Source organism: Thunnus thynnus, chromosome 4 (assembly GCF_963924715.1).
Source record: "Thunnus thynnus chromosome 4, fThuThy2.1, whole genome shotgun sequence".
In the NCBI taxonomy this organism is placed as follows: Eukaryota; Metazoa; Chordata; class Actinopteri; order Scombriformes; family Scombridae; genus Thunnus; species Thunnus thynnus.
Genome location: NC_089520.1, coordinates 11195888 through 11219946, shown reverse-complemented (window position 1 = coordinate 11219946; position 24059 = coordinate 11195888). Strand labels below are relative to the sequence as shown.

Below are 24059 nucleotides of genomic sequence, written 5' to 3'. Positions count from 1 at the left end.
GCCCAGCTGGTCAGAAATGCAAACCACCCAGACTTGGTTTAAAAAACACATTAATCAGCATATTGTGGAATATAAATCCCAACAGTGTGTACTTATCCTCAAAGAAGGTATTTTTTAACCAAAATGCTCTGAGGGAAAGCCCTATCCACAATACATTAATGCATGGCAGAACACTTATTTTTTGTAGCTGTCATCAGAAAAGCTAATGCTTTTGGTCAGGAGTAACTATAATTCCTCTGACATTCCCTTCAATCAATTCTGGACGTTTAGTCTAGACATTTTCCTGATTTCATCAGGCCTAATGGGACAATTGGAATCCTATTTGTGTCTCTCTGTGCAGCCTATTACCATATGGAAATCTGACTCAAAATACAGCATTGCTGCTATATCTTTTGCTAAATCAAATTTCCACCATCAAGGTTATTTCACCATACTGTGTATGGAGATTGCTTGTCCCTGACAGTCAGTGGTTGGTTCATGCCAATGTTTTCCCATCACATAAGACTCGAAAGCCCCTACTCATCCACCCCTCATGACAGTAGCCCCCCTGCCTAACCAACACAAGGGTGGCTTTGCCATCGCTTCTAAATTGACCCTTCAAGGTCCTTGTGCAGGAATGAAATTGCATGTATCCTCCATTAGAGGAAGCATATGGTTTGAAGAAATTGTTAGGACTCTGTGACAATGGTGAAGACTGCAGAGTAATAGAATTATTATGGAAATAAGACTAAAGGTTGGTTTTCATTGTTAAGGGGGACCAAGGACCCACTCCAGGGTCTCTTAGTAGACATGTGAATCATCTGCTTGTGTCTATATTACACTTTTACTGTAAACTTTAGATACAGATACAGGGACAGATTATCCACAATTGAATAGTAAATCCCAAAGGTGTGGGGTTTGCTTCCTTTTGAATCATACATTACAAGAGTTATTTATATCAACACGGCTTAAAGTATATGAAAAATGTACATATATATAGTCAGTGACTGATAATAATCATTGGCCCTTATAATCAATAGTTAGACACTTGGATGACATCTGATTTGCTGAGAACCCCATCGTACATTATAAATAACTTAAGTATAAAGTCAAGAGGTTGTGATATGTAGCACAGCAAGCTATAATTAGTCTTTGGAGCTGTTTCATTTATTGGACACTAAAGGTGGTCTACAGCACAGAGGAATATATCTGACTTTGGATACACACACAATACTGTAAATACTTCTACAAGAATAGTACTATGAAAAATAATACTATAAAAATATAGAAAAGCACAAGTCACATCCTTTAACCTTTGTGCCTCACGAGGGAACTAAAATGACTTTTAAAGTTTTGTTTTCGATCATTTTCACATTATGCTGTAGCCATATTTGTCAAAGGTGTGTATTTTTTTCGAATTGTGGGGATTCAACCACAACACCTACATTAAGTCTATAATAAACTGTGTAGAAACAATACTAACTTTCAGCATGTTAAGGCCCTTTTAGGCCCCATTGAAACCATTAAAACCACGTTGTTTGATCCCACAGCTGCTACAGCATAAAACCATGCATTCTATTTTGTAAGGCTTTCAAACTGAGGCCCTGCTATTTTCCAGTTGATTGAGCCACTTTCTCACTTTTAACCTTTTGGGCCAAATGCATGCTGCATGGTTTCCACAAGGGGCATTAATTCTCTATTATGGATACTGCAGCCAAGTGTATTACAACTCAAGTTGTATGTGTAGATATAGATATTTAAGTGCGGTGTATGTGTGTGTATGGATAAATTGGTGTGTGTGTGTGTATGTGTGTGTATACGTGTAGCCAAAATACAGACAATGCAATACAATGAGAACTCATGAAAAACATATTTTTGATCCCATAGCCATTACAGCACAAAATCGTGCATTGTATTTTATAAGCTTTTAAACCAAAGCCCTGGCTTCAAAATTGTAGTTTTACTATTTTCCAGCTGATTGAGCCATTTTCTCCTTCTTGCCCTGAAGAACAAATATATGCTATTTCCCTGGTTTCCACTAGGGGCTTTGCCAGTGGCATTTCATGCATTATCAGTTTTGCAGGCCATTGTAGCAAATCTGTTCATCCGAAAATGGTGTGTTCATATTGATATGGATGTCCAAGGGTGGTGTCTGTGTGTGTATGGAGAAACCAGTGTGTGTGTATGTGTGTGTGCATGTGTGTGTGTATGTGTGCAGCTAAAGAGATATAATTTATATGGGCTGCAGGTCACATTACTCCCCTCTCCCTCTTGCCCACACACACACATACACACACCTTCATCCAACCCCAAACTCACACACACACATGCATCTGCACACGCAGGCCCTCTGACTCAATGAAATATAAGATATTGTACCTGATGCAGTAGCCTACATGAGTTACAGTACAGTATATGCTATTGAGCTTTGAAGATGTGTGTGTGTGTGTGTGTGTGTGTGTGTGTATGTGCTTGCAAGTGTGGTGTGTGGGTGTTAGTTTTGCACTGGCCATAGGAGGAAGATTGCCAACACCTGCTGCAAGTGTGGCAAGTATATTTGCAGAGCTCACACATCCCACTATTGCAGCTCCTGCTGCAATTGAACTGAACTGAACTTCTCTTTTCTGAACTCTCTCTCACTCTCTCTTTCTCTCTCTCTTTCTCCCACACATACCATTTCTTTTCTTTACATAGACTATAAGTTAACAGGTCAGATTCTTTATTTTAATCTTATACTGCACAAAAATAATAATGCATAAATATCAATGTTGTTGCTAATCGTTGACATATCCCAGACTGTGATAATCCAAAAAAAAAAAAATCCCCCTAGGCTTCAGTATATTGAAAATACTTTCAATAGTAGGTAGTTATGGTCAGGACTGATGTTGGTTAAAAAAATTAACTCTGTGAAAGTGAAAAATAATATCAATATATAATATTTATGGCAGTTCTCTCATTGATTTGTTTCATATATTAAATATGTAACATTAAATAATGATATGAGTTCATGGGACCTTTAAGGCATATTGGGGTTACCATAGAAGTATGTAGGTTTTATCTGCAGCTACTATGTTAGGAAGTGGATGTTTATCAGGATGAAAATTCAGGTTAGATGAGAGGCTTACTAAACAATATTATCTTCCACCTGCTCATTAGCAGGCACCAACTTGAAAGAAACAATAGTTCTGAAGGAAAATGTACAGACAGATGTGTTCACTTTCCTTTTGGACTTTGTCATACAAGGCTCCATGCTGTGCAGTGCAGCTCTAGACACTCTAGACAGTTTACAACAGAGTTAGGAAGCAGAGTCTGTTGTGATGCAGATACTGTACACGACATATGCATTATTGAACCCATTATCAAAAATAATGATTCAGTCAGTAACAAGATTATAATCTTTCTAAGCCCTTTTTTGTACTAATGTTGACTGAGATGTCAAGATGTCTATGTCAAAAAGATTAGATTGGCAAAAATATGAAATGCATATATTTTTTCTCACAAGTTTATATTTTTGAATATTTCATGTCCACCAAAAAGCACATAGGTGCACTTAGCGATTATAATCTACTTTTCTTGGCCTATGCTAATTTTTCTCTTTTGCTGGTGGGATGGATGACCGAATTTCCCCAAATAGATCAATAACTCTAACTCAATAACCTAATATAAAGACTAATTCTGCTTTACTCTGTGATTGGCTATATGGGCCTGATAATCCAGATGCCAAGTGTGCAAATCAGGAACTATGTGAAAAAACACTGTTACAGAATATCAGAACTAATATAAAATAAATTAGATAATTCCAGTTGGAGTTTTGACAGTGTAGGCAGATAAAATCACAAAAACACATTTATTCCTGGCAGGGGGTCCAGATGCAATAATTCCAGATAATGTCCAGACCTTGCCCAGTAATAATGCTGCCCAGATAGGGAGAAATCCAGTGACTAAAAACAAGATTCCTGGAACCATTATCAGCATGGGACAAACAATCAAGTTTGGGGACAATTCCCAGAAAACAGGTTTGTCTGTCATTGTTTTTGTCAGGTTAAGTCTTCTGGTTTAAAGAAAGTCATGTGCCTTCATTTCTAGATGTTTCAAGATTATTTCTAGATGCAGTAACAGTAATTGGTGAGGATTAATCCAATTAAATATTCATGATTTCAGCATGAGTAACAGCAGTCACCCACGCTGACCAGGAAAACAATTTTTGGATGTTAAGCTACAAAAAGCTGAGAAAATAAATGTCAGAGTTCTGTCCACTATGATTTATCGCTACAAGAACTGACTGTACATCTTTAACATAGATGTGAAATGAATGAAAGGTTGTACTATGCCCTGTGAGAGAAACCTGCAGTTTTGACAATATGTGTTCTGACCACAGTGAGTGAGTCATAAAATAGAGCCATGAATTTTCACCTTCTAAAATTACTCCATGACTTATTCTGATTTTTTTTTTTAAAATTATTCTTCATACACTCAACATTTAATGGTGTTATGTGAACATATTCAAAGGTTACTGTTTAGACTTATGTAATTCAGTGGAGAAACACTGGTTTCAGACATGTGCTATGGATGTGCTCAGTGGAGATGTTAAAAACTCCTTAAAAAACTCTTTGTTGTATAAACAAATACACTATTATGCCTTCTTGTGAGAATGGGGCTCATCATGAAGACCACTGTTTGGAAAAATAACATCCACAATAAAGGTCTAGAGACAGAAAACAATTGTGACTAAGCTGTGTTTCTTGATGATATGTATGATGTGTTTATGAGAAGAATACTGAAATATACAATATTATAATATTTTGTCATATACACTATAGACTGATACAGTGGATGCACTGGGTGTTTGCTTGTCAAAGGGTTATTTGGGCCCTGTGTAGACAAGTTTATGGGATACCAGGGAAGGAAAGAGTAAAGGAAGTTGGTGATATGCGATTTTTCATGAATACTCAGATAGCATCATTAGATAATTATTAGGTTTATATTTTTTCAAAGTAGCCTAACAATAAAAACTGTATGACTCTATATGTTACAGATGGGTGACCAATTCCAGTAAAAACCTAAATAAATTAGTGAAGAAATAGAGCAAACATGGCCCGAAAGGTCACTGAATGGTTTGATGAGTATAAAAATGATGTGAGTCATATACTGTGGACTTCACAGCCAAGAGATCTCAACCTAATTCAACATGATGGGAGATTTCAAAGCACCAAATGAGGGAATGTAGTTTGGAAGAGCAGTGTTCATCCCTCCAGTAGAGTCCAAGAGACTTGCAGAATCTATGACAATGAGCATTGAAGCTATTCTGGCAGCTTGTATTGAAACATCATAACTAAGACACTTAATTCCCGGACCATCCTGGACTCCTGGACCATCAGCACTGGTTCCCCTCAAGGCTGCATCCTTTCTACACTTCTCTTCTCCTTGTTCACCAACAGGTGCACCTCCAGTCATTGGTCCATTAAGCTCCTGAAGTTTGCAAATGACACTACCCTCATTGGGCTAATCTCTGGTGGGGATGAGACCACCTACAGGGGGGACATTGACCATTTGGTGACCTGGTGCAGACAAAACAACTTGGAGCTCAACACTCTAAAGACAGCAGCGATGGTTGACACTGTGGAGTCCTTCTGCTTTCTGGAAACCATCATCAGTCACGACTTCAAGTGGGAGCATCAGCAGTGGACGTACTTTCTGCAGCAGCTTAAGAAATTCAACCTGCCAAAGAAAATGAAGGTACACTTCTACACCCCCAACATTGAGTCCATCCTCACCTCCTCCATCACCGCTGCTGCAACTGCCATGGATAAGTACAGACTGCAGTGTATCATCAGCTGTGCCGAAAAGTCAAGTCAAGTCAAGTTTATTTATAAAGCCCATTTTATACAACAGGTGTGGACTCAATGTGCTTAAAAGAAAAGGTGAAAAGGTGATCGGATGCAATCTGCTGTCCCTCCAGGACCTCCACGCCTCCAGGACACTGAGGCAAGCAGGAAAGATCATGGTCGATCCCTCCCACCCTGGACATAAACTTTTTGAAACGCTCCCCTATGGCAATAGGCTGAGGTCTGTCAAAACCAAAACCTCATGCCATGTGAACAGTTTCTTCCCAGCAGCTGGCCTCATCAACAAGGTCTGGGACCCCCACTGACATAGACTACACCCCCCCCCCCCCCTCATGGACATTACATGTTATATTAACGAAACACCCCACAATCTCACACTTGCAACTCTGTGCAAGTGTGATCTAACATGGTGCATTACATTAACATTACTGGTATTATTATCATTATTATTAAATTTAAACCTGCAGCAGCTCCTCTCATTTAGAATATATTTTACATATTTTCTTTTTTATATTGTAAATTCTTTATTTTTATATTATTTAGGATTACCTAAACCAATAGTGCAGAACTTTTACATATAAATGAATGTCTGTTACATTCAAGCCCTTGCCAAAAAAGTTCACACAATGCTAATTAAGCCTATCAACACCAGGTAAATCTCTCTGTAATTCACAGTAGACCAGAGTTTTTTGGCTGGACTGCAACAGCGATGCCTGCCCTATAACCACAGTTGTCCATGAGTGACTGAGAGCCTGAGTGAGTGATGAAGTTTCATGATTGGTTGGCCGGCCATGTTGGAGTTTCCTCATTGACTGTTGCTCTTTCAAAATTAATCGGTCTGAGATGATGAAAACGGAGGCTCTCTGAGGCTCTCAGCTCTGGTGTTAAATGCAGTGAAGTCGGCGAAAATCCTGTTTAAACAGATGCGTAGCAGCGTCTCTGCTGTCTCCTCCTCTACCATCCAGTGTGATCGACTCTCCGGCTGACAGCGCTGTCAGCAGCCAGAAGGAGAGACGCTCCGCAGTGCGTTTGGATTTTATAGCTGAACTAAATACCAGGATGCAAGCTTTTTATTTCTCTCACGTTTTCACATCACAAATGATGAACAACAGCATTAAAATATGAGTCTTGCAGGTAAAACATGTAACTCATGTAGCTGTTATAATAGTTTAGTGTGGGGCGTCTGCTCTGCAGGTGCACTTGATTTGACTGTAACTGCAGTAACTGGGTGGAGATAAGCCTCCTGAATTTGCATCCAAAATGCAAAACTTTCATTTAGAATTTCCACCACTGCCTCCTTAACCAGGAAAGAGGCAGGAAAAAGGTGTTGGGAGAGTTAAAGCACCCCAAATAGCAATCACTGACAAAACACTCAATACAGTGATAAACAAGAGACATCCGCCAAGTGAAATAGATGAAAGAACAGGAGGAGTTAATAATAAGTGGAATAGTTATAATTAGAAGTAAAATCAGTTCTCTGTCGAATCAAACATCAAGATATGAGTGGAAAGTGTTGTTCTTTCAACTGCATTCATAACCTTCTTTTTTACTCAAACATAGCTTAACCATGTCTTGTGATATGTTACTTGAGAACACTTTACCAGCAAATATTACTGGGACCACTACAGAAAATTGTAGATGAACATTTAATATCCAGGAATTCACATTATAGACACTACCACTGACTATCCCTGTAATAAACTGGCCACAGTTTGGAAGTTAGCCAAGCCGGCTAACCTCCAGTTAGCCCTCTGCTGACTTGAACGGGGATAAAATAATTTAATCGTGCAGCTCTTAGACTTTCCAAATGTTTTCGGACCAAATGGATCAAATTCTGATAGTGAAATGAGTCATTTCACAGGGGCTGTGTGATGCTCAAAACAATTTATCCACTGTCTTACAGCCACAACAGTAGCGACAGTGTAGGCTACAGCAGAGTCTATGACGTACGCATGTGTCAACAGTGTTTTTGTAATTACTTTCACTGCCAGAAGGGGAAAACAAAAGTCCCGCACTCCAGCTTTAACTTATTGTATTTTTTCTGACTAATACACAACAACACCAATGCAAGTTCCTTGTATGTGCAAACCTACATGGCAATGAACCTCATTCTGACTCTGATAAATGTTGTTTTTCCCTTTAATTTATCACCCATCTATGAATCCACCCAAACATAACAGACACACTTGGTGGATACTTAATGAGATTTGTTGTACACACTAACAACCCAAAACACAATGTTATTGTAGGCAAGAATATTGCTTACCTTGTTAAAATGAACCTCCTTTCTTATTACAAGTGAAATCGGACATGAGTTTCCATTTCTTTTAAATATTGTGTAATTGCAGAGTAATGACTGTCATGTCAATACTCGATAATTAACTCCACTTTTCATTTTCAAGAATGTGTTCAATTTGTAGGTTTAAATTATCTTTTTTGTTTCATGAATCAAATCATCTCATTAACCACATTAGTGTATTCTAATTAAAGATATCAGGTTCTGACACAGGTTGTCATCAAATCTTTATAATATTGAATAATACAATATGTAAGCCTAGTCTAATGATGATAACATGAAGCCATTTACAAAGTGCTTAGCTGAGGCTGACAACATCTTATCCCTCTGACAAAGTGATATTGATATGTTCTAATAAAGAGGAGCTGTATGGATTAGTTGCAGAATTGTAATCCAGATTAGTTGCATGAGCTGGCAAATTTGTATCATTGTCTTATGTTGTTAATTGAAATCCTTTCTCTTTTTAACAGTTGGGAAATACAAAGGCAGATGTAAGTATCTGTCAAAATCCTATCCTTTACCCTCACAGCCCTGTCCATATTTTTAAATTGTCTTTTTTCCAAAATATTCCAAAGCACAGAGCTATCATATAGCTAATTAAATTACATCGATTCCTATTCAACAAACATGTTTAATTTGTTGCTTTTTATAATTCTTGAACCCTTCATTGATCATTTCCTGTTAATAGGGGTTAAGGTTATCTGAGCTCCATTTTAGGCAAATGACAACACAGCAGTTTATCGATTGGAAGCTAATTTGGGGTTGATCTTTTTTTTTGTCAGTATCCTCCGCCTTTATCTTCTTAATTTTTTTATTTTCCATGTAATTATTCATATACTGTATTAGCTTAGCAGCCACTAACCTTATCTGTACAAATTCACATTGCTTCTTGTGGCCAATTTGTGCAGCATCCCCCGGGTACTTCAGGATAAATTAAACTGCAGCATCCCCCGTAACCTCCCCCACATCCCAATCCATTGCTTTGGTTTTCTGCTCTCTTGATTGGATCGTCAACACGCAGTTTCTGTAATTGTCTTCTTGTGAATATTTACTAATGTAAAGTGCATGCTCCTATATGGGAAAATATGTTTATGTGCGTTTACATTCCTATATCCATAAGTACAACATGATGTTGCCTGAAACACTGAGGTTCCCTAACATTTCTATAGGGTATCTAATACTCAAGATTAAGGTTCACATAGCACTACTTGCTCAAGAAAATTGGCTTTTACAATATCTCTGCATTAAGAAAGACACACATAACCATTTTGTCACTGACAGGAAGCCCTTTGAGTGAGAGAGAGAGAGAGAAGTGAGAGGAGATGAGTGATGATTACTCAGCCATTCGCCTTGCCCAATTAAGCAATGACAAGTAATTGTTTAAACAAATTGCAACAGGACATATCTGAGGCACTCAGGGGTCATTTGCGTAATGTCAAATAATAAATAAAGACATAACTGGTTGACATGCCACACACGGTGTGAACTAGAGATTAAAAGGCCATATGGATAGAAGTAGGAACATCGCTGAGTGTGCTGTGATCTCTTCCCTGGGTGATTGCGGTCATTTAGAATACAGATGTTCAAATGTCTCCCAGTTGCTCTGGGTGGAGCAATGCATTTCTCTAATGCAATCACCACATCCCATGACTTCTCTTCATCAATATAAATTACCATGCAACTTATGTGGCTATTTAGCCATGTTAGCAGCATGGCTCTAGGGGTGGCATTGTTGATCTGTCAGTTGGTCAGTCAATCCACCACTTTGGTCCACACTAACATATTTCAACAACTATTAGATAGGTTGCCATGACAATTTTGTGCAGACATTCATGTTCCTCGGAGGATAAATCCTACTGACTTTTGTGATGCCCCGACTTTTCCTCCAGCAGATTAACACTAGAACTGCCAGGGGTCACTATATACCCAAAACTATCCATGCACCTGGCTACCACATTTCTAATACTAAAAAATATACTCTGTCATTGTATTAAGGCATTGTCTTCAATAGGGAGTGTCTAACGTCAAAAAATGAGTTTGTTTAATCATCACCTGTGTTTTGGTCATCTTGTTTTATGATATCTTTAAGAATACTAAACGCTTTGCGTGGCCGTAAGTATAATTCAGTCTAAAATGACACTGAAAATGGGTATTAAAAGGAAATATATCTATATTTGGGTGGTGTGATATTATTATAAAAATACATTCATCACATAATGAGATAACCTATGTTATTTGAATTACCAAAGTAGCCACATATGAGTAATTTAATGTCACAACACAATCGACATGACAAAGTCAAACACATAGTTTCACCTAATCAATTATTAATTTAGGCATTTCAACAATGTGTGAATAAGAAAACATCACCAAAAAAAAAAAAAAATTAAATTTATAACATCATAACGCAAATATGTATTTGTCTTTTGGTGTTCCATTCATGAAGGCATGTAAGGCAATGGGCAAATTAGGGCTAAATAGCCTATAAACAATAAATGGTAACATGGCAAAACAAAAATGAATGAATAATCAAACTAAACTAAACTAAAAAATAAAATTTTTTCATAATGTTTGTGAGTAGGCTACATCGTCTTCATTGGAACACATCTGATTATACGTGTCCCTCAAACGCACTTTGAGCAAACATTCAGCACCTTGACAATGCATTTTCCACAAACAGCTTCCCTGCACTTCAGACACTAATGGATTCCAAACGAATCTTAATGACTTAAGCGATTTACTGACTTTTCCTCTAGCACCACCATGAGGTTGACATTTGTGATTTTTAGTGAAATTTCCCAACTGTTGGATGGATTGCCAAGACACTGCCATCTATCAACCATTTAAAAAAAAAGACAACATTCATCCTCGAAAACCAGAAGAAAGAAAAACATCAGCCACAACACTATATATACATCTATAACTTTCGAATAATATATTTATGTGAAAAAAATCTAATAAAATATACACTGAATAGCAGTAGAAAGAAAGGAAATGCTAGAAGCTTGGGAGATTAGAAAAAAGCCATTTATCAAGATAAACTCCCAGGCTTTTCCAACTAACTTCCAAATTTAAATGTTTCATATGAACCTAAAAGATTTCTGTTAGTAAGAATTGGTTAATTAAGCATAATTAGGCTCTACATTTCATATTTTGCTCTCTGTTACCAGGCAAAAGCTCAACCCAGTCTAATATTGTCTGCTCTCTGTATATACAAATAAATCACCCAGGAGCAATGCTGAGTTGTTTGTGTTCCCCTTTTCTTCTTCTTCATTTTACATTCCCCACATGTACTTATTCATCCCAACTCTGTGGTTAATGCTTGTAATCCTCCTCGTCAAACAGGGACAGCAGTTACTCCATTAGCAGGGTTTCTCAAGTTGATGTCAGGCAGGCCATTGGTTTGCAAGGGAATCTTGTTAGGGTTCTTATTGACATTGTGTTTCATTAACTTGATTAATGACATCTATTGGGGAATGCTCCACAGTAATCAACATCTCTGCAGAGAGGGCCTGTCTGCAGTCCAAGATGGGACTCTCTGGACTTCTTCTGCCCAGTACCCTACACTTCACTGGCCTCTCTATCTCCTGTTTGTTTATTAAAGGCTGCACTCAAAAAAGGATCTTATATTCATAAATACCAAAGTGGAAGAAAGTAAGAGACCATGAAAGCCCCAGATGACCATTATGAACTTTCCGTTGCAGAAACTATGTCTGTGTTTCAGGAAATAAGCCATTCAAAATTAAAGAAATAAAGCATCTTGTGTCCATTTGAGCCAGAAATACATCACTTAGGATGCTCTTACTAAATTGTTTGGTGGTATAAACACTTATTCTGAGACTCGTGGCCTCATTGTCCCGCTGTTTGCTTTGTTTTTTCACCATAAAATATAACTGCAAGATTCACCTTGCCAGGAGAGAGTCCTCAAATACGCTGGCACAAAAGGATAGGCCAAGAAAATATGAAAATACTTACTGCACTTTCTATATATAACATTGTCAGTTGAATAGGCTGTGGTAACATTTAACAATAGACACTTGGACATTTTCACAGATCAGAAGTTTCCTAAAGTGTTTTTTTTTTTTTTACAAAGCAAAGTGAATTCTTTCTCCTACATCTACTCTTATATCTTTTCCTTTAGGGGGGTTCACATCCTGGGTCAGTGCATGGGAGATGAGAAGCTGTTCACCTCAAATACCCCAAAAACGGGAACACTTCCCACCTCTAGGGAACTGTTAGCCAGGGAAGAGAGATACAAAAGCAGAGATCAAAAAACTCCACCTGGAATTCATATTTACCTTTCATCATCTGCTTTATATCCACATTGTACTCAGTTATATTTGCTAGTTCTCTTAAGGGACAGAGGAAAAGCTGTGCTGATGCAACTCCAAGCAGGTGGCTGTGGGGCTGTCAGGGTTGTTGCTGTGGGAGCTGACTCAAATAATTTGCATTTTGGACTTATTTTCAAGATACATTCTGATCAAAACAATAGAATCTGGAAAGATAAGTGCACTTGTACAGCAGTGAATTAACGGTATGTTTGAAAAATATTATATCAGCATACAATCTTTCAGTAGTCAAGGGATTTGCAGACTTAATACTGTAAGAGTACACTATGGAGAGCATTTCAATTAAGAGATCAAACTGAATGCTAATCACTTGGCAGGAAAATATCTAATAACTAATATCTGTTTATTTTTAAGAGCCAATTATTTTGATTTGAAGTGTTGATTGCAGAGATGTTTATCCACTCATACAGCTGGAACAAACATGGAATTCACTGATTATTTTTTTATATTTGTACGTTTAAAAAAATTGACAAGCATAATACTATTGAAATGCCTACACTAAGTAACTGGAGGGGAATAAAAGTAACAGGTACTGTATGATGCAGATGAAAGTTAAGTTATGGAATTTATAAACTATTTTAAGGGTATAAGTCTACAAATTATAATGGGCTCAATTTGTCATTAATCAAAGAGCATTTCTAAGTGTGCGGTTAAACCCTTGACCTATATCCACAGTCTGTACTGCAGAACAGTACTGTAGTTTCATTCCAAAGTGCCCATTTTTATGTTTGAGGTAAATTATATCCATCTTTGTTGTCTGAACAACACATCATCTTGTATTCTTCTGTCTAACTGAATGCAAACCTCATTTGGGGACATTTGGGAATTGTTTTGTCGGTCAATGGCAGTAATTTGTATTGGCAGGTGAGATTTGTTCATCTTCCACCCGACTGTGTGCCCGAATCCTTGCTGAATGCATGTAAGTTATGATGGAAGTTACCATGACACAAAATGCGACAACTGGTCCAAATCACAAGTAGTCTGTAGATTTGGACATTTCATGTGGAAAAGTTGCGGTAATTTAGTAAATTTGCAAGCTCTCTCAAATAGTGCAGATTTCTTGAATTTGCGTTAATTAGTGCGATTGCAAAATCGTAATTTCCTGCAAGGACTGAAACTTATTTAAAGAAAAATAAACTCTTGATGGATTTGTCCTTTAGAACTTTGTCTTTCTCCAAAATTTCATAAAGAAATGCACCATTTAGAATTGTTATAGACTGTCTTTGCACTAGGACTGGGGAATTGATCAAAAAAGTAACCAAAACTGATATCACAACTCTCTAACCGATCTAATTTTAGTCATATCGAAATGTAGATTAATTCCTGTTCATCTACAGTTCAAAGTAAGTAGGTGCAGATGAGAACAGCGTTTTCATTGTTTTTCCCATACTTCATGTGTGACACTGTCAAATATTTGCACCTCAACTTGGGCAATATAGTCTACTGAGATCTGATAGCATTGAAATTTGTATCCAGAGACTTGATTTTTCAGCTCTTATAAAATCCCAAACATGTTTCACCCAGTATCACTTATTTCCCATTCCTCAGCTGTCCCTGACTGGTGCCGTGGCGATTAACTGTTCAGAGAGTGACAGACATAATTGATGAGCAGCCACAGCCAGGCACAGTCACAGTCTGTCCAGGCACAGGGCGAGCTGGTGACATGACCGGAGCACCTTAATGTCTCATCCTTTTAATTATACTTGTACTTAATCAACCAAAGCACTCAAACTCCTTGGGATCTCCTTCAGTAGAGTAATTTGTTGGATGGGTGTAAATGCAAACGGAAGAGGATCCAAAGACTTGTACAGTAGGGCAAAAGAAAAATCCTGTTCCGTGTAATTTTTATGGGAGAAATTGTGTTTTTCAAATTCTGCCTCTTCTTTCTCTCCATCCCAAATGCTGAATGAACCTGTATATTATGCCCCCAGACTTAAAGGAACAGTGTGTAGGATTTAGTGGCATGTAGTGGGGAGCTTACAGATTGCAACCAATTGAATCCTGCTCTTTCTAGAGCCACTTTCTGGAGCCAGTGTTTGATTTCTGGGCTACTGCAGAAACATGGTAGTGCAACATGGCGGGCTCCATGGAGGAGGTCCAGCTCCCTATGTAGATATAAAGGGCTCATTCTAAGATAACAAAAACAAAACAAATCTTATTTTAAGGTTATTATACACTAATTAAAACACACTTATGAATATTATATTCCATTTCTGCCAAGTCCATTCTGCTAGATGCTACTAAATTCTACACACTGCACTTTTAAGTCATCTTGGTGTAACAGTGTTTTAGGGTTAAAGTGATCAAGAATTTTAAAATAAAATTACAATCTGGCTAACAAGCAAAAAATGTACCTGTTTCTGCAAAAAAGAAAAGAAAATATATTAATTTAGTGTATTAAGCTGATGAGCACTAGGTGACATAAGAACTCCAAGATAGGCCTTATTATAGCTAATTGCAGCAAACTGCCTACTGCTCCTCTCTCTTCACCAAAAAAATTGCTCCAGTGATGCTATTTCTGGACAGGTTGTGTTAGCTTGGCTTGTCTGAGCTTGTTTGGAAATGGCTGCATGCAATTATATTGGTGGATCTGGTAATGAGAGCCATGGCATTCAAACAATGAGTTTAACAACACCAACATGTTGCTACACTGGCATGACAAACCCACATTTTTCAGTCATCATCTGACCTTTCACTGAACAGAAAATCTTCCATTTTAAACAGTACAGCTGTAACACCGACCTCGTAACCACTCATGCTTCACTCACACTTTGCATGCATAATTGTGACCAGAAGTGTCTGTTTAGATTTGACATGTATATTTTTTCCATGTGTGTATGCAAGTAATTGTGCATAGGGCTGTGTGCACTATCAAAGCCCACATAAGTGAAAAACAGCACTTTGGCTGAACAGATCCAATGTACACACTGAGGACTGCAAGTGCTGCTGCTGCTGCTGCTGCTGCTGCTGTGCGTTTTTTTTTTCCTGCGAAAGGCGTATCTCCTTGTGTCCACAGGATGCAGCGGTTGTGTGTTCCTGCTGTGTTTTAATGTCCACTACAGATGTTTCAGAAGTGGAGCATCTGTTCCTCAGCAGTCTTATTTCTTTTTATTTCTGAATTATTTTTCCAACATTTTTCCTGTTTTACAAGGACTTTGAACACACATTTGCAGCATATTTAGATGGCAACAGATGCTTTGTGGCTGTTCTTGAATATGGCAAACCTTTGTGCCTCTAACTATAAGCTGCTGTCAATCTGTAATTTTGTTCATTTTGTCAGATGATGCAATGACCATAAAATAATGAATTTATCTGCAGCAACAGCTTGATAATGACTGCTGGTTTACAGGTAATGTTTATAAGCCACGATCAGCTGAGGACATTGCTAATAAAAGTCACTTAAAGTTGTGTCATGCTACAGCTGGGTGTTGATCCTCAGTGGGTTCAGCAGTAGCCTACTAACAACCCCTTCACTTGACACGTACAGCAGTTGATTCAATGTCAATATAAGTATAACTTAATGGAGCTTTAAAGCCATTCACATCATAACCAGTGTAGTTGTATTAAATACACATCCTGTGTCATTTTAAAGCTTTCAAATGTGCTGTGATTTCAAACAATAAAGTCTGCCAATGAAGTCTGTCTGTTTGCAAGTTCTGGGATCAAATCTAACATTTAACCTGACTAATTGATTTTTGTAGTTCTCCAAGCTTCACCGATTTCCACAGTCCAGTATGTTTGCATGGATAAAAAATCTTCCTACTCCCAGTGGTAGACAGGCAATAATGATATATGAGGCCAAGTGTACTCACCGTCCTCCCGAGACTTCTGAATGAAAGCATCGACACCGCTCTCTCCGTAGTTCCCCTCTGAGGCCACTGTGGAGACATAGTTCCATCGCATGGCCTTGACAATGTCCACCATGGCCTGGGCCTGGTAGGTGTCTGGGGGCACCACTCGGGAGAAGAAATCATAGCGGCTGTTGTCACTGAGTTCTGGAGCCGTGGAGGCGTAGCTCACCTGAGGTATCTGCACAGGGAGGAATATTTATAATATCATAATCTTGAAGTGGCTTCAAGTGAAAATAGTTGTGGGAAATGAGACAAGTAGAAATTATACACAGATTTTGAGGCAGAGATCTGATGGCATCCAATAAACTGCCTTCCTTTTGAGACTCAAAACAGAGCCAGTGATCCTGAACCTTTCATGTGGCAGCAGGCTGGCTAGTTCACACGCTGAGATGATGAGCATGTCGGACTAATGAGAAGAGGTCACTGGCTAAACATAAACATCCCTCAGTCCCTCAATGAGTTACAGCATCTTAACTTAACACTTTTAATGCACTACAGAATGTGCTTGCTTAGTTGTAGCTCCTTACTATGAAAACAAGACTACTGTAGGTCAAAACCTAGTACATGGCTGGACCGTGCATAGTCAATGTATGAAATTGTGGTCAATTTGTTACAAGGATAGTCAGTGGTATTGTCTATAATGTGAATTCCTGGATATTAAATGTTCATCTGGAGGCTGCGGTGGAAATTATAAATGCGTTCTGGTATTTAGTTCAGTTATAAAATCCAAACGCACAGCGGAGCATCTCTCCTGCCAGCTGCTGACAGCACTGCCAGCCGGAGAGTCAATCACACTGGACAGTGGAGGAGGAGATGGCAGAGACGCTGGTACGCATCTGTGTAAACAGGAGTTTAGCCGTGTTTGCTGCGTTTAACACCGTAGCTGAGAGCTCGGAGCAGGAAACAGAGTCACTCTGCATCGCACTGTCCTCTGTTTCCATCACAGTCATGTATTTAGGTCATCTAGAGACAAGACTGTAAAAGTTTGCTCATGTTGTGACACATATTCAGGGGTGTAATGCCAGTAAATTTGAGTAAAATACAGACTTTGCTTAACCTGTGTGAAAGCGCTGCATGACACACAAATGTGTGGGGAGGCAAGTAGCAAATAGGGCTATGAATGGAAGCGCTGTAAACGCCTCCTGATGATGCAATAGCAAATTCTTCGTGCCGATTAATGTTGAAAGAGTAACAGCCAACATTTGCCTGCCCAACCAATGGTGTAACTTCTTCACTCACTCATTCACTCACTCATGGATAACTGCATGTGTAGGGCTGGCTCCACTGTTGCAGTCCAGCCAAAAATTACTGATTTGATTAGACTGTTTATGTTTTCCATCGCTGCATGGTACACTTGAGTAGCTTTTATATTAGTAAAGCTTTATAAATACAAGATGTTGCATCATAGCAAGCTTCTGTTGCTCCCACTACTCCAAAGATTTTACTGATGTGTGTGTTGAAGAAAGAAAAATATTACATAAGAAACTGAAATAGAAAAATAAATAGGTCGACTAAAGCACGAAGCCTTCTTTCAGCGGCCATCAATTTAAAGATTTTCTGGTGGTTGTTTTTTGAGTTTCTCAGCTGTTTTCAGGTATTGCACCGTATCAGTTTTTGTAATAGGTAAACTGAGTTTGTGTAAATGGAATTTTTCATCCCTATGGCACACTGATTCACCAAACAGAAGGTAAGGGTGTTTCCTGGTAATGATACACAATGTGCCTTTTTGATGAGGATCTGTCATCATGTTTTTGTATCTCTAAACAAGATGAGGAGAAGGTGCACTCATTGAAACATGATCCTAATGAAAAACAGCCCTGTTTTCCCTCTAGATGCCTCTTTGCCACATGCAGCATTTCATTATCACAGACAGCAGACCTGCAGGCTGGGACACACACATACATGCACTCACACACACAGATAAGCCTTGATATTACACATCTGACTTCAAGGCAACCTCCTCCCTCCAAGATGAACACTGCTGTGCCCAACTCACCTATTTGGGTAAAAATAGGGATGCACAATATTTTTGCCAATATCCGATATGCCGATATTTTCCAACTAATTTTGGTCGATTGCCGATGCCGATACCGATATATACACATATTTTTTTCCAGCTGGCTGAGGAGATTATTACGCATGCAATCACAGACTATACTAAGAATGATCAAAAAAGACAATATATGAAGGAAGACAGCAGGAGGACTGGAGTTCAGGAGCTCAGCATCGATACTTTAATGAACCTGCCAAGTGGGTTGAGCGGTAGAGTTTTCTTTGAGTTTGGTAGACAGACAAGATTAATGGGTGGAATTTAATCTCTGATCCACACTCCCAAGCAGAGGGTGGCAGTAATGCACTTAATATGCATTTCCGTCATAATAAACCAAAAAAAGAAAAAGTTTTTTTCAAACAGAGTGGTACATCCTGTCTGCCAACGTCTTTCCTATCTGTGCAGCTGAACACAGCAGCTCCTTCTCAGACCATTTTCACCCTGACGGTCACTCAGCTGCCCAACAGACACGCTGTTTCTTCCCACTTAGCCTCCCAGCTAACCCCTGCTCTCCATGTGGATCCAACCAGAGCACTGACCCTCGGTTTGTTATTCAGGTTAAAGTGGGAAGAAGCAGCGGGTCTGTCGGCCAGCTAAGTGAAGTGGAGCCTGTGGAGGAAGCACCAGGACCATCAGGGTGAAACAGTCCACGGAGGGAAGCACAGCCGGGCAGCAACGGCTAATTCGTTGTATTCAGAAATGTTAATTTCGGGACAATGCTGATATTTAATTTTAAAGCCTTTATTGGCCGATATTGATGACATGTCGATAATATCATGTATTCCTAGGTAAAATATACATAAAAAATGTTTTATCTTGACTGGCCCTTGGCCACGGATTACCTGTAATACAGTACATTTACAAAGAGCGAATACAAATTAGAAAAGAAAAAATATGTATTTACTTGGTTAGTTAGAAGGGATCTAATAAATGATCTGGAAAATACTGATGACTTCATAAATCAGTTGTTTGTGTAAGCACGTTAGCTGGTATGTGCTGCATTTAGTGGCAAGAATATTTAATATGTAAACCTCATTCAATACTTAATCCGTGTAGCCTAATTCCACCACTGTGCAACCCTCAGATTTGTTAAGTGATTCAAATAGGTGTAGTGTTACGCTCATTGGTTGACAGGATTGAGAATGAGGGATATCATTTTCATAGATAGATAGATAGATTCGTGAAAAAAGCGAGAGAAAAATGGTGACATGCTTGGATGAGATTGATGCAGCTTTACAAGTTGTTTTAAGTCAATGTATAGAAATAAAAACTCTTCAATGGGTATATTCCTTTGATCAATATGAAAAATGTTGAGGTAACTACTTCCATGTCAACTAAAAATGATCAGCCGTACAGATAGGTAAATCACTACAGGTGTTGGTTTAGGGCAAATCAAAACAAAATAACCCAAAATAACAATAAACTGGCTAACAAGAACACGATTTAAGACTGAATGAATCAAGTGAAATGAAATAGCAATTCAGTTTGAATATCAGGCTAGAATCTGGGGTGAAGAGTGCTGATTTCTTTAGTTATCCCATAAAATAAAAAAGAGCAGAAAAAATACTGTTTTTTCCTCTTTGTTTGGTACGTGCTCGACTAAGTATAAACCTCATCGTTTGTGGTATTTTCAGTCACATCCACCACAACCTTATCCATGCCTGTCTAAGCTACCATAGCTTGGTTTGAAATGAATTGATGAAGACAGGTTAGAAGCCAGAGTCCCTGAGGTACTTCACTTAGCCTTAAGATGATTCCCTCAGTGAGCCTCAGCAGGGGGAAAAACATAAAATAATGATATGGGAAACATAATAAATGAACACAATGTATTCATAGTATGGAATTTCTAACAGCTTAACATACTGTAGTAGTGATTGAGGTTATAACTGTGAGGCACCTTAAGAAATGCTCAGTATTTCCACTAAAACTTGTATATAGCAGTGTTAGTGGCACTTCTAATAAGGTCTCACAGTGTGGCTTAGAGCGTGAAGAACAGGCATCTCTATAAAGGCTTTAAATACTTAAAGATGTTTTGGTCAGTGGAATCAACCCCACACGAGGGGAGGGTTTCCCTGTAATAAAAGCCATCTTCATCCTGCTGCCCTTTTCTGTCTCCTTTCATATTAGGAGGGATGGACAAACAAAGAAGGCATGTGAGCCTTCATTGAACCAAATGTTCAAGGGTTTGTTCAAATTATATTGACAGAAACCGGTAAGGGTGCTCTGCTGAATATGGGATACATCATAAGTATGCACAGCATGACCGCATGGATTAAAGTCTAGAGCATCTTGATAATTACCTTGCATCTGACATGAATAAAAGTGCATTATTTGAGGGAGAACTTTCAACAGAAATAAATCATAGGAAGGAGTTAACAAGTATGGTCCTCTGCCAGGCATATGACTTTCTCAGTTATGACACCCAACATGTTCTCTCTTCAGCATTCAGCAGAGTGCAAAGTTGTTTAATTGTTGTGACTATTAACAGGTACAGTTTCATGCCAAAAATAACAAATTTCTGTAACGCTGTGTCAGTCAGATAGCCAATCTGTCAGTTGCTGTGAAAGTGTTAAGAGATGCGTAAATTTTCCATCTTGAACAGGACATTTTATGATCTCTAATTAACCTTACTTTGTGCTCTTTGCATTTAGCACCTGAGTTTTAAGACTGCAGTGGGAAAACACTTATTACACTAATTTTAGAAAAACAGATATGCTTGTGATAGAACTTAATATCAATGCATTGCAGTGAATCATGTTCCAGTGACATACAGTGTAATGTCTATTTGTCTGTAAAAAACTGCAGCACCAGTCTGTGCTTGTTTTTCAATTACACTTCAGATTGCATTTCAGTCATAAGACGTACTTTCACTGTGACACAAATAACTTATATTACCATATAACAATGTATTGCCTGAATCCATGTGGAGGTGCAGGAGGAACTATATTTATTTGTGCATCACTCCCATCTACATACAGGTCACAAATTGAGATCTCATTCTGAAATGCCTAATTTCTAATTAAAAGTTTGCTCAACTGATTTCAAGACATTTAATAGTAACATTTTCAAATGTCCTAAGATCACCATAGTTACTAATGCCTCTCTTCTAAATTATGATTTGGCATAGAAATATTGTGTTGCTTCCCTTTATGTTTTCCAGCATCATTTAAGACCTTTTAGTGACTGTCTGGCGCCACATTTATCTCAAATGTTGTTTGCTTTGTTGAGCATCCTGTTGAGAAGAGGAGAAACTTAATGATGATAATGTTGGGACCTGAGGTGTAGGTGCAGTATTTTTCTGTGCAAATTATGCTGGTATGCAAAATAGGTGACTATATTTGCATCTGTTATTCAGACACCTGACAGATCCTTGCAACCTGCAGTGCAGTCCAGATGCAGAGCACCTGTTTCAATCAAGTTGCATACAGAAAACATGGATGGGTAAACATAGTTTATCCTTACTACCTGGCAATCTCATGTTACTGCAAAAGAAAGATGTCTTTCAGCATAGCATGAGCTAAGCCAAGCTGTGTGATAACAGAAATATAATACACCGCAAAACAAATGACTGGATTTCAGATTACATACCATCTTCACAACAAAACAATTCCTTTAAATTACTAAAAGAAAAAAACAGGCTAAAAAAAGACATGTTTATTGTGTTAAAAGCTGAAATCATTAGTTGATTAACAGAAAATTAATCAGCAACACTTTTGATAATTGATGAATCATTTTAATATTTCTTCAAGTAAAAATGCCAAAGATTTGCTGGTTCCAGTTTCTTGAATTTGAAGATTTTCTACTGTTGTTTGTCAAATTCAGTAGTAAATTGAATATCTTTCGTTTTGGGCTGATGGTCAGACAAAACAAGCAATTTGAAGGCATGACCATGGGCTCAGCATATTAAATGGATAATTAACGTAATTGTTAGCTGCAGCCCTAATTGTGATTGACACATCAATCTACATTTTCTGACTGAAGTTTGATGTAGCAGCAGTGACTTGTAATGTCAAACACTTTCTGAAGTTAAACCATTCTCCGTATATTGGCTCAAAAGTGACATTAGTTTTGAATTTTCCAGTAGATCTTGCAGCTCAAAATGCTTTTAGTTCATGATAGACGTCTCTTTATAACCGTGTTGTCACAAAGTGAATTAGCCTCAAATTGCTCTGAGGCAAGATTGCCCCACAGCTTCTTCACCAGATTAGCATATATTTTTCACACACTAACATAAAAACATTTTGGGCAACATAGGGACATGTTTGAACCTGCCCAACTCCAATGCCCAAAGGCAATTTTATCAACATCATTTAGCAGCTCTGCCTGCTTTCTTCTTTAGACAAATTCAAATGTAGACACAAACACTCATGATAATCATAAACTAAAACATCTGCCAGGCTCCATAGACTAAACAGTTCAAGGCCTGCTTTGGCTCTCCATGAACAGTGAGCCCTGGCATTGTTTTGCTCTGTGTCAGAGAGGTATAGAACAGCAAAGCTCGCAGTGCAAAAAGCTCCTCACTCTCACACAGCAGGAGCTTTATGTGTTGGCTGCAATACAGCAGAGGCTGCATTATACCTAAGTGTCAGTGGGCAAAATGGCAGTGTACTCACTATATTCAGGCACATAATGCCTGCTCCAGCTTCATACAGATTAAATTTACTGAAATTACAACATCTAATTTATGTGTTTAACCATATAATGGTCACTTACTACGGAAATATAATCTGCAATGAAAACAACAATAACATTTTGTTTCATGCACCACATGCAGCGACACAGACAACAGACACATGGATAATTATTTCATTCACATACTGTAGCTTCTTAATTCAATTTAGGGCCTGAAAAGATATTTTGGTCCAGACAGTGGCTGCAAACGTTAAGAGAAGTTGTTTAAATTTTGCAGTGAGGGATGTGGGTGAACTCTTTGAGTCAAATACACCACTTCAGTATCCAGGCTTTCTCCTTAATTGCTATCAGCTGCTGTTGACACTGAGGGGAGATTAAAGTTTCACTTTGTTACTGTCAGGGTAAGTGGAGCAGCAAATAGCTGAGCCTCCTGAATAGAAAACCAATTCCTGCATAATGATATAACAAAACAGATTCTCACTGCTCTGGGAATGAACAACAATGTGGCAGGGAACACAATGAGGACATTTGGATATGATTCAGACTGATGCATTATTATATAAAGTGACCGTATGGTAGTGGATATTAATTCATTATCTCCATTATTTTCTTGGACTTTCACAAAGACAGCACTTCATTTCATCTGTTTGTGTGTTTATTTTGATTCACTGCATAGTTATAATGGGCTTAGGTCAACAGTTAATTGAGTTTAAATGGTAAACCATGACTGGATAAGGCTGCCTAATTTCTGTGCAGTAAGTCAGTGTGGCCATACTGTCCACTGTCAAATGTTCAGCCCCAAGAGACTGGCAATAAAATCTCTGAGCATGCTTTAGACCTTTTGATAATATTTCCATCTTTCAGATTTGACCTTTAATATTTTGACATTCGATTGAATTGAGAGGAGAAGGAAAAGTCAATAACATTGAGCTCATCCTGCTTTGTCTTCCACTCAGACTGACATCACCCTGCTTCAATCATGCAGATCACCTTGGGGAACCAAAGTCTCTCCACTGCCTACTTCGGCTCTAGTGAAGTGATGGTAACTCTTCATTT

General features: G+C 38.3%; 1 protein-coding gene across 4 annotated transcripts in view; it reads right to left on the bottom strand.

Moving 5' to 3' along the window:
• Nucleotides 1-24059, bottom strand: part of LOC137181157 (metabotropic glutamate receptor 4-like) — a 166731-nt gene that overhangs the window by 60655 nt on the left and 82017 nt on the right. For all 4 annotated transcript variants that reach the window (XM_067586602.1, XM_067586603.1, XM_067586605.1 and 1 more), the window contains one exon: nt 16283-16499. In XM_067586602.1, the coding sequence (XP_067442703.1) occupies nt 16283-16499 (217 nt within the window). The remainder of the gene's footprint in view (nt 1-16282; nt 16500-24059) is intronic.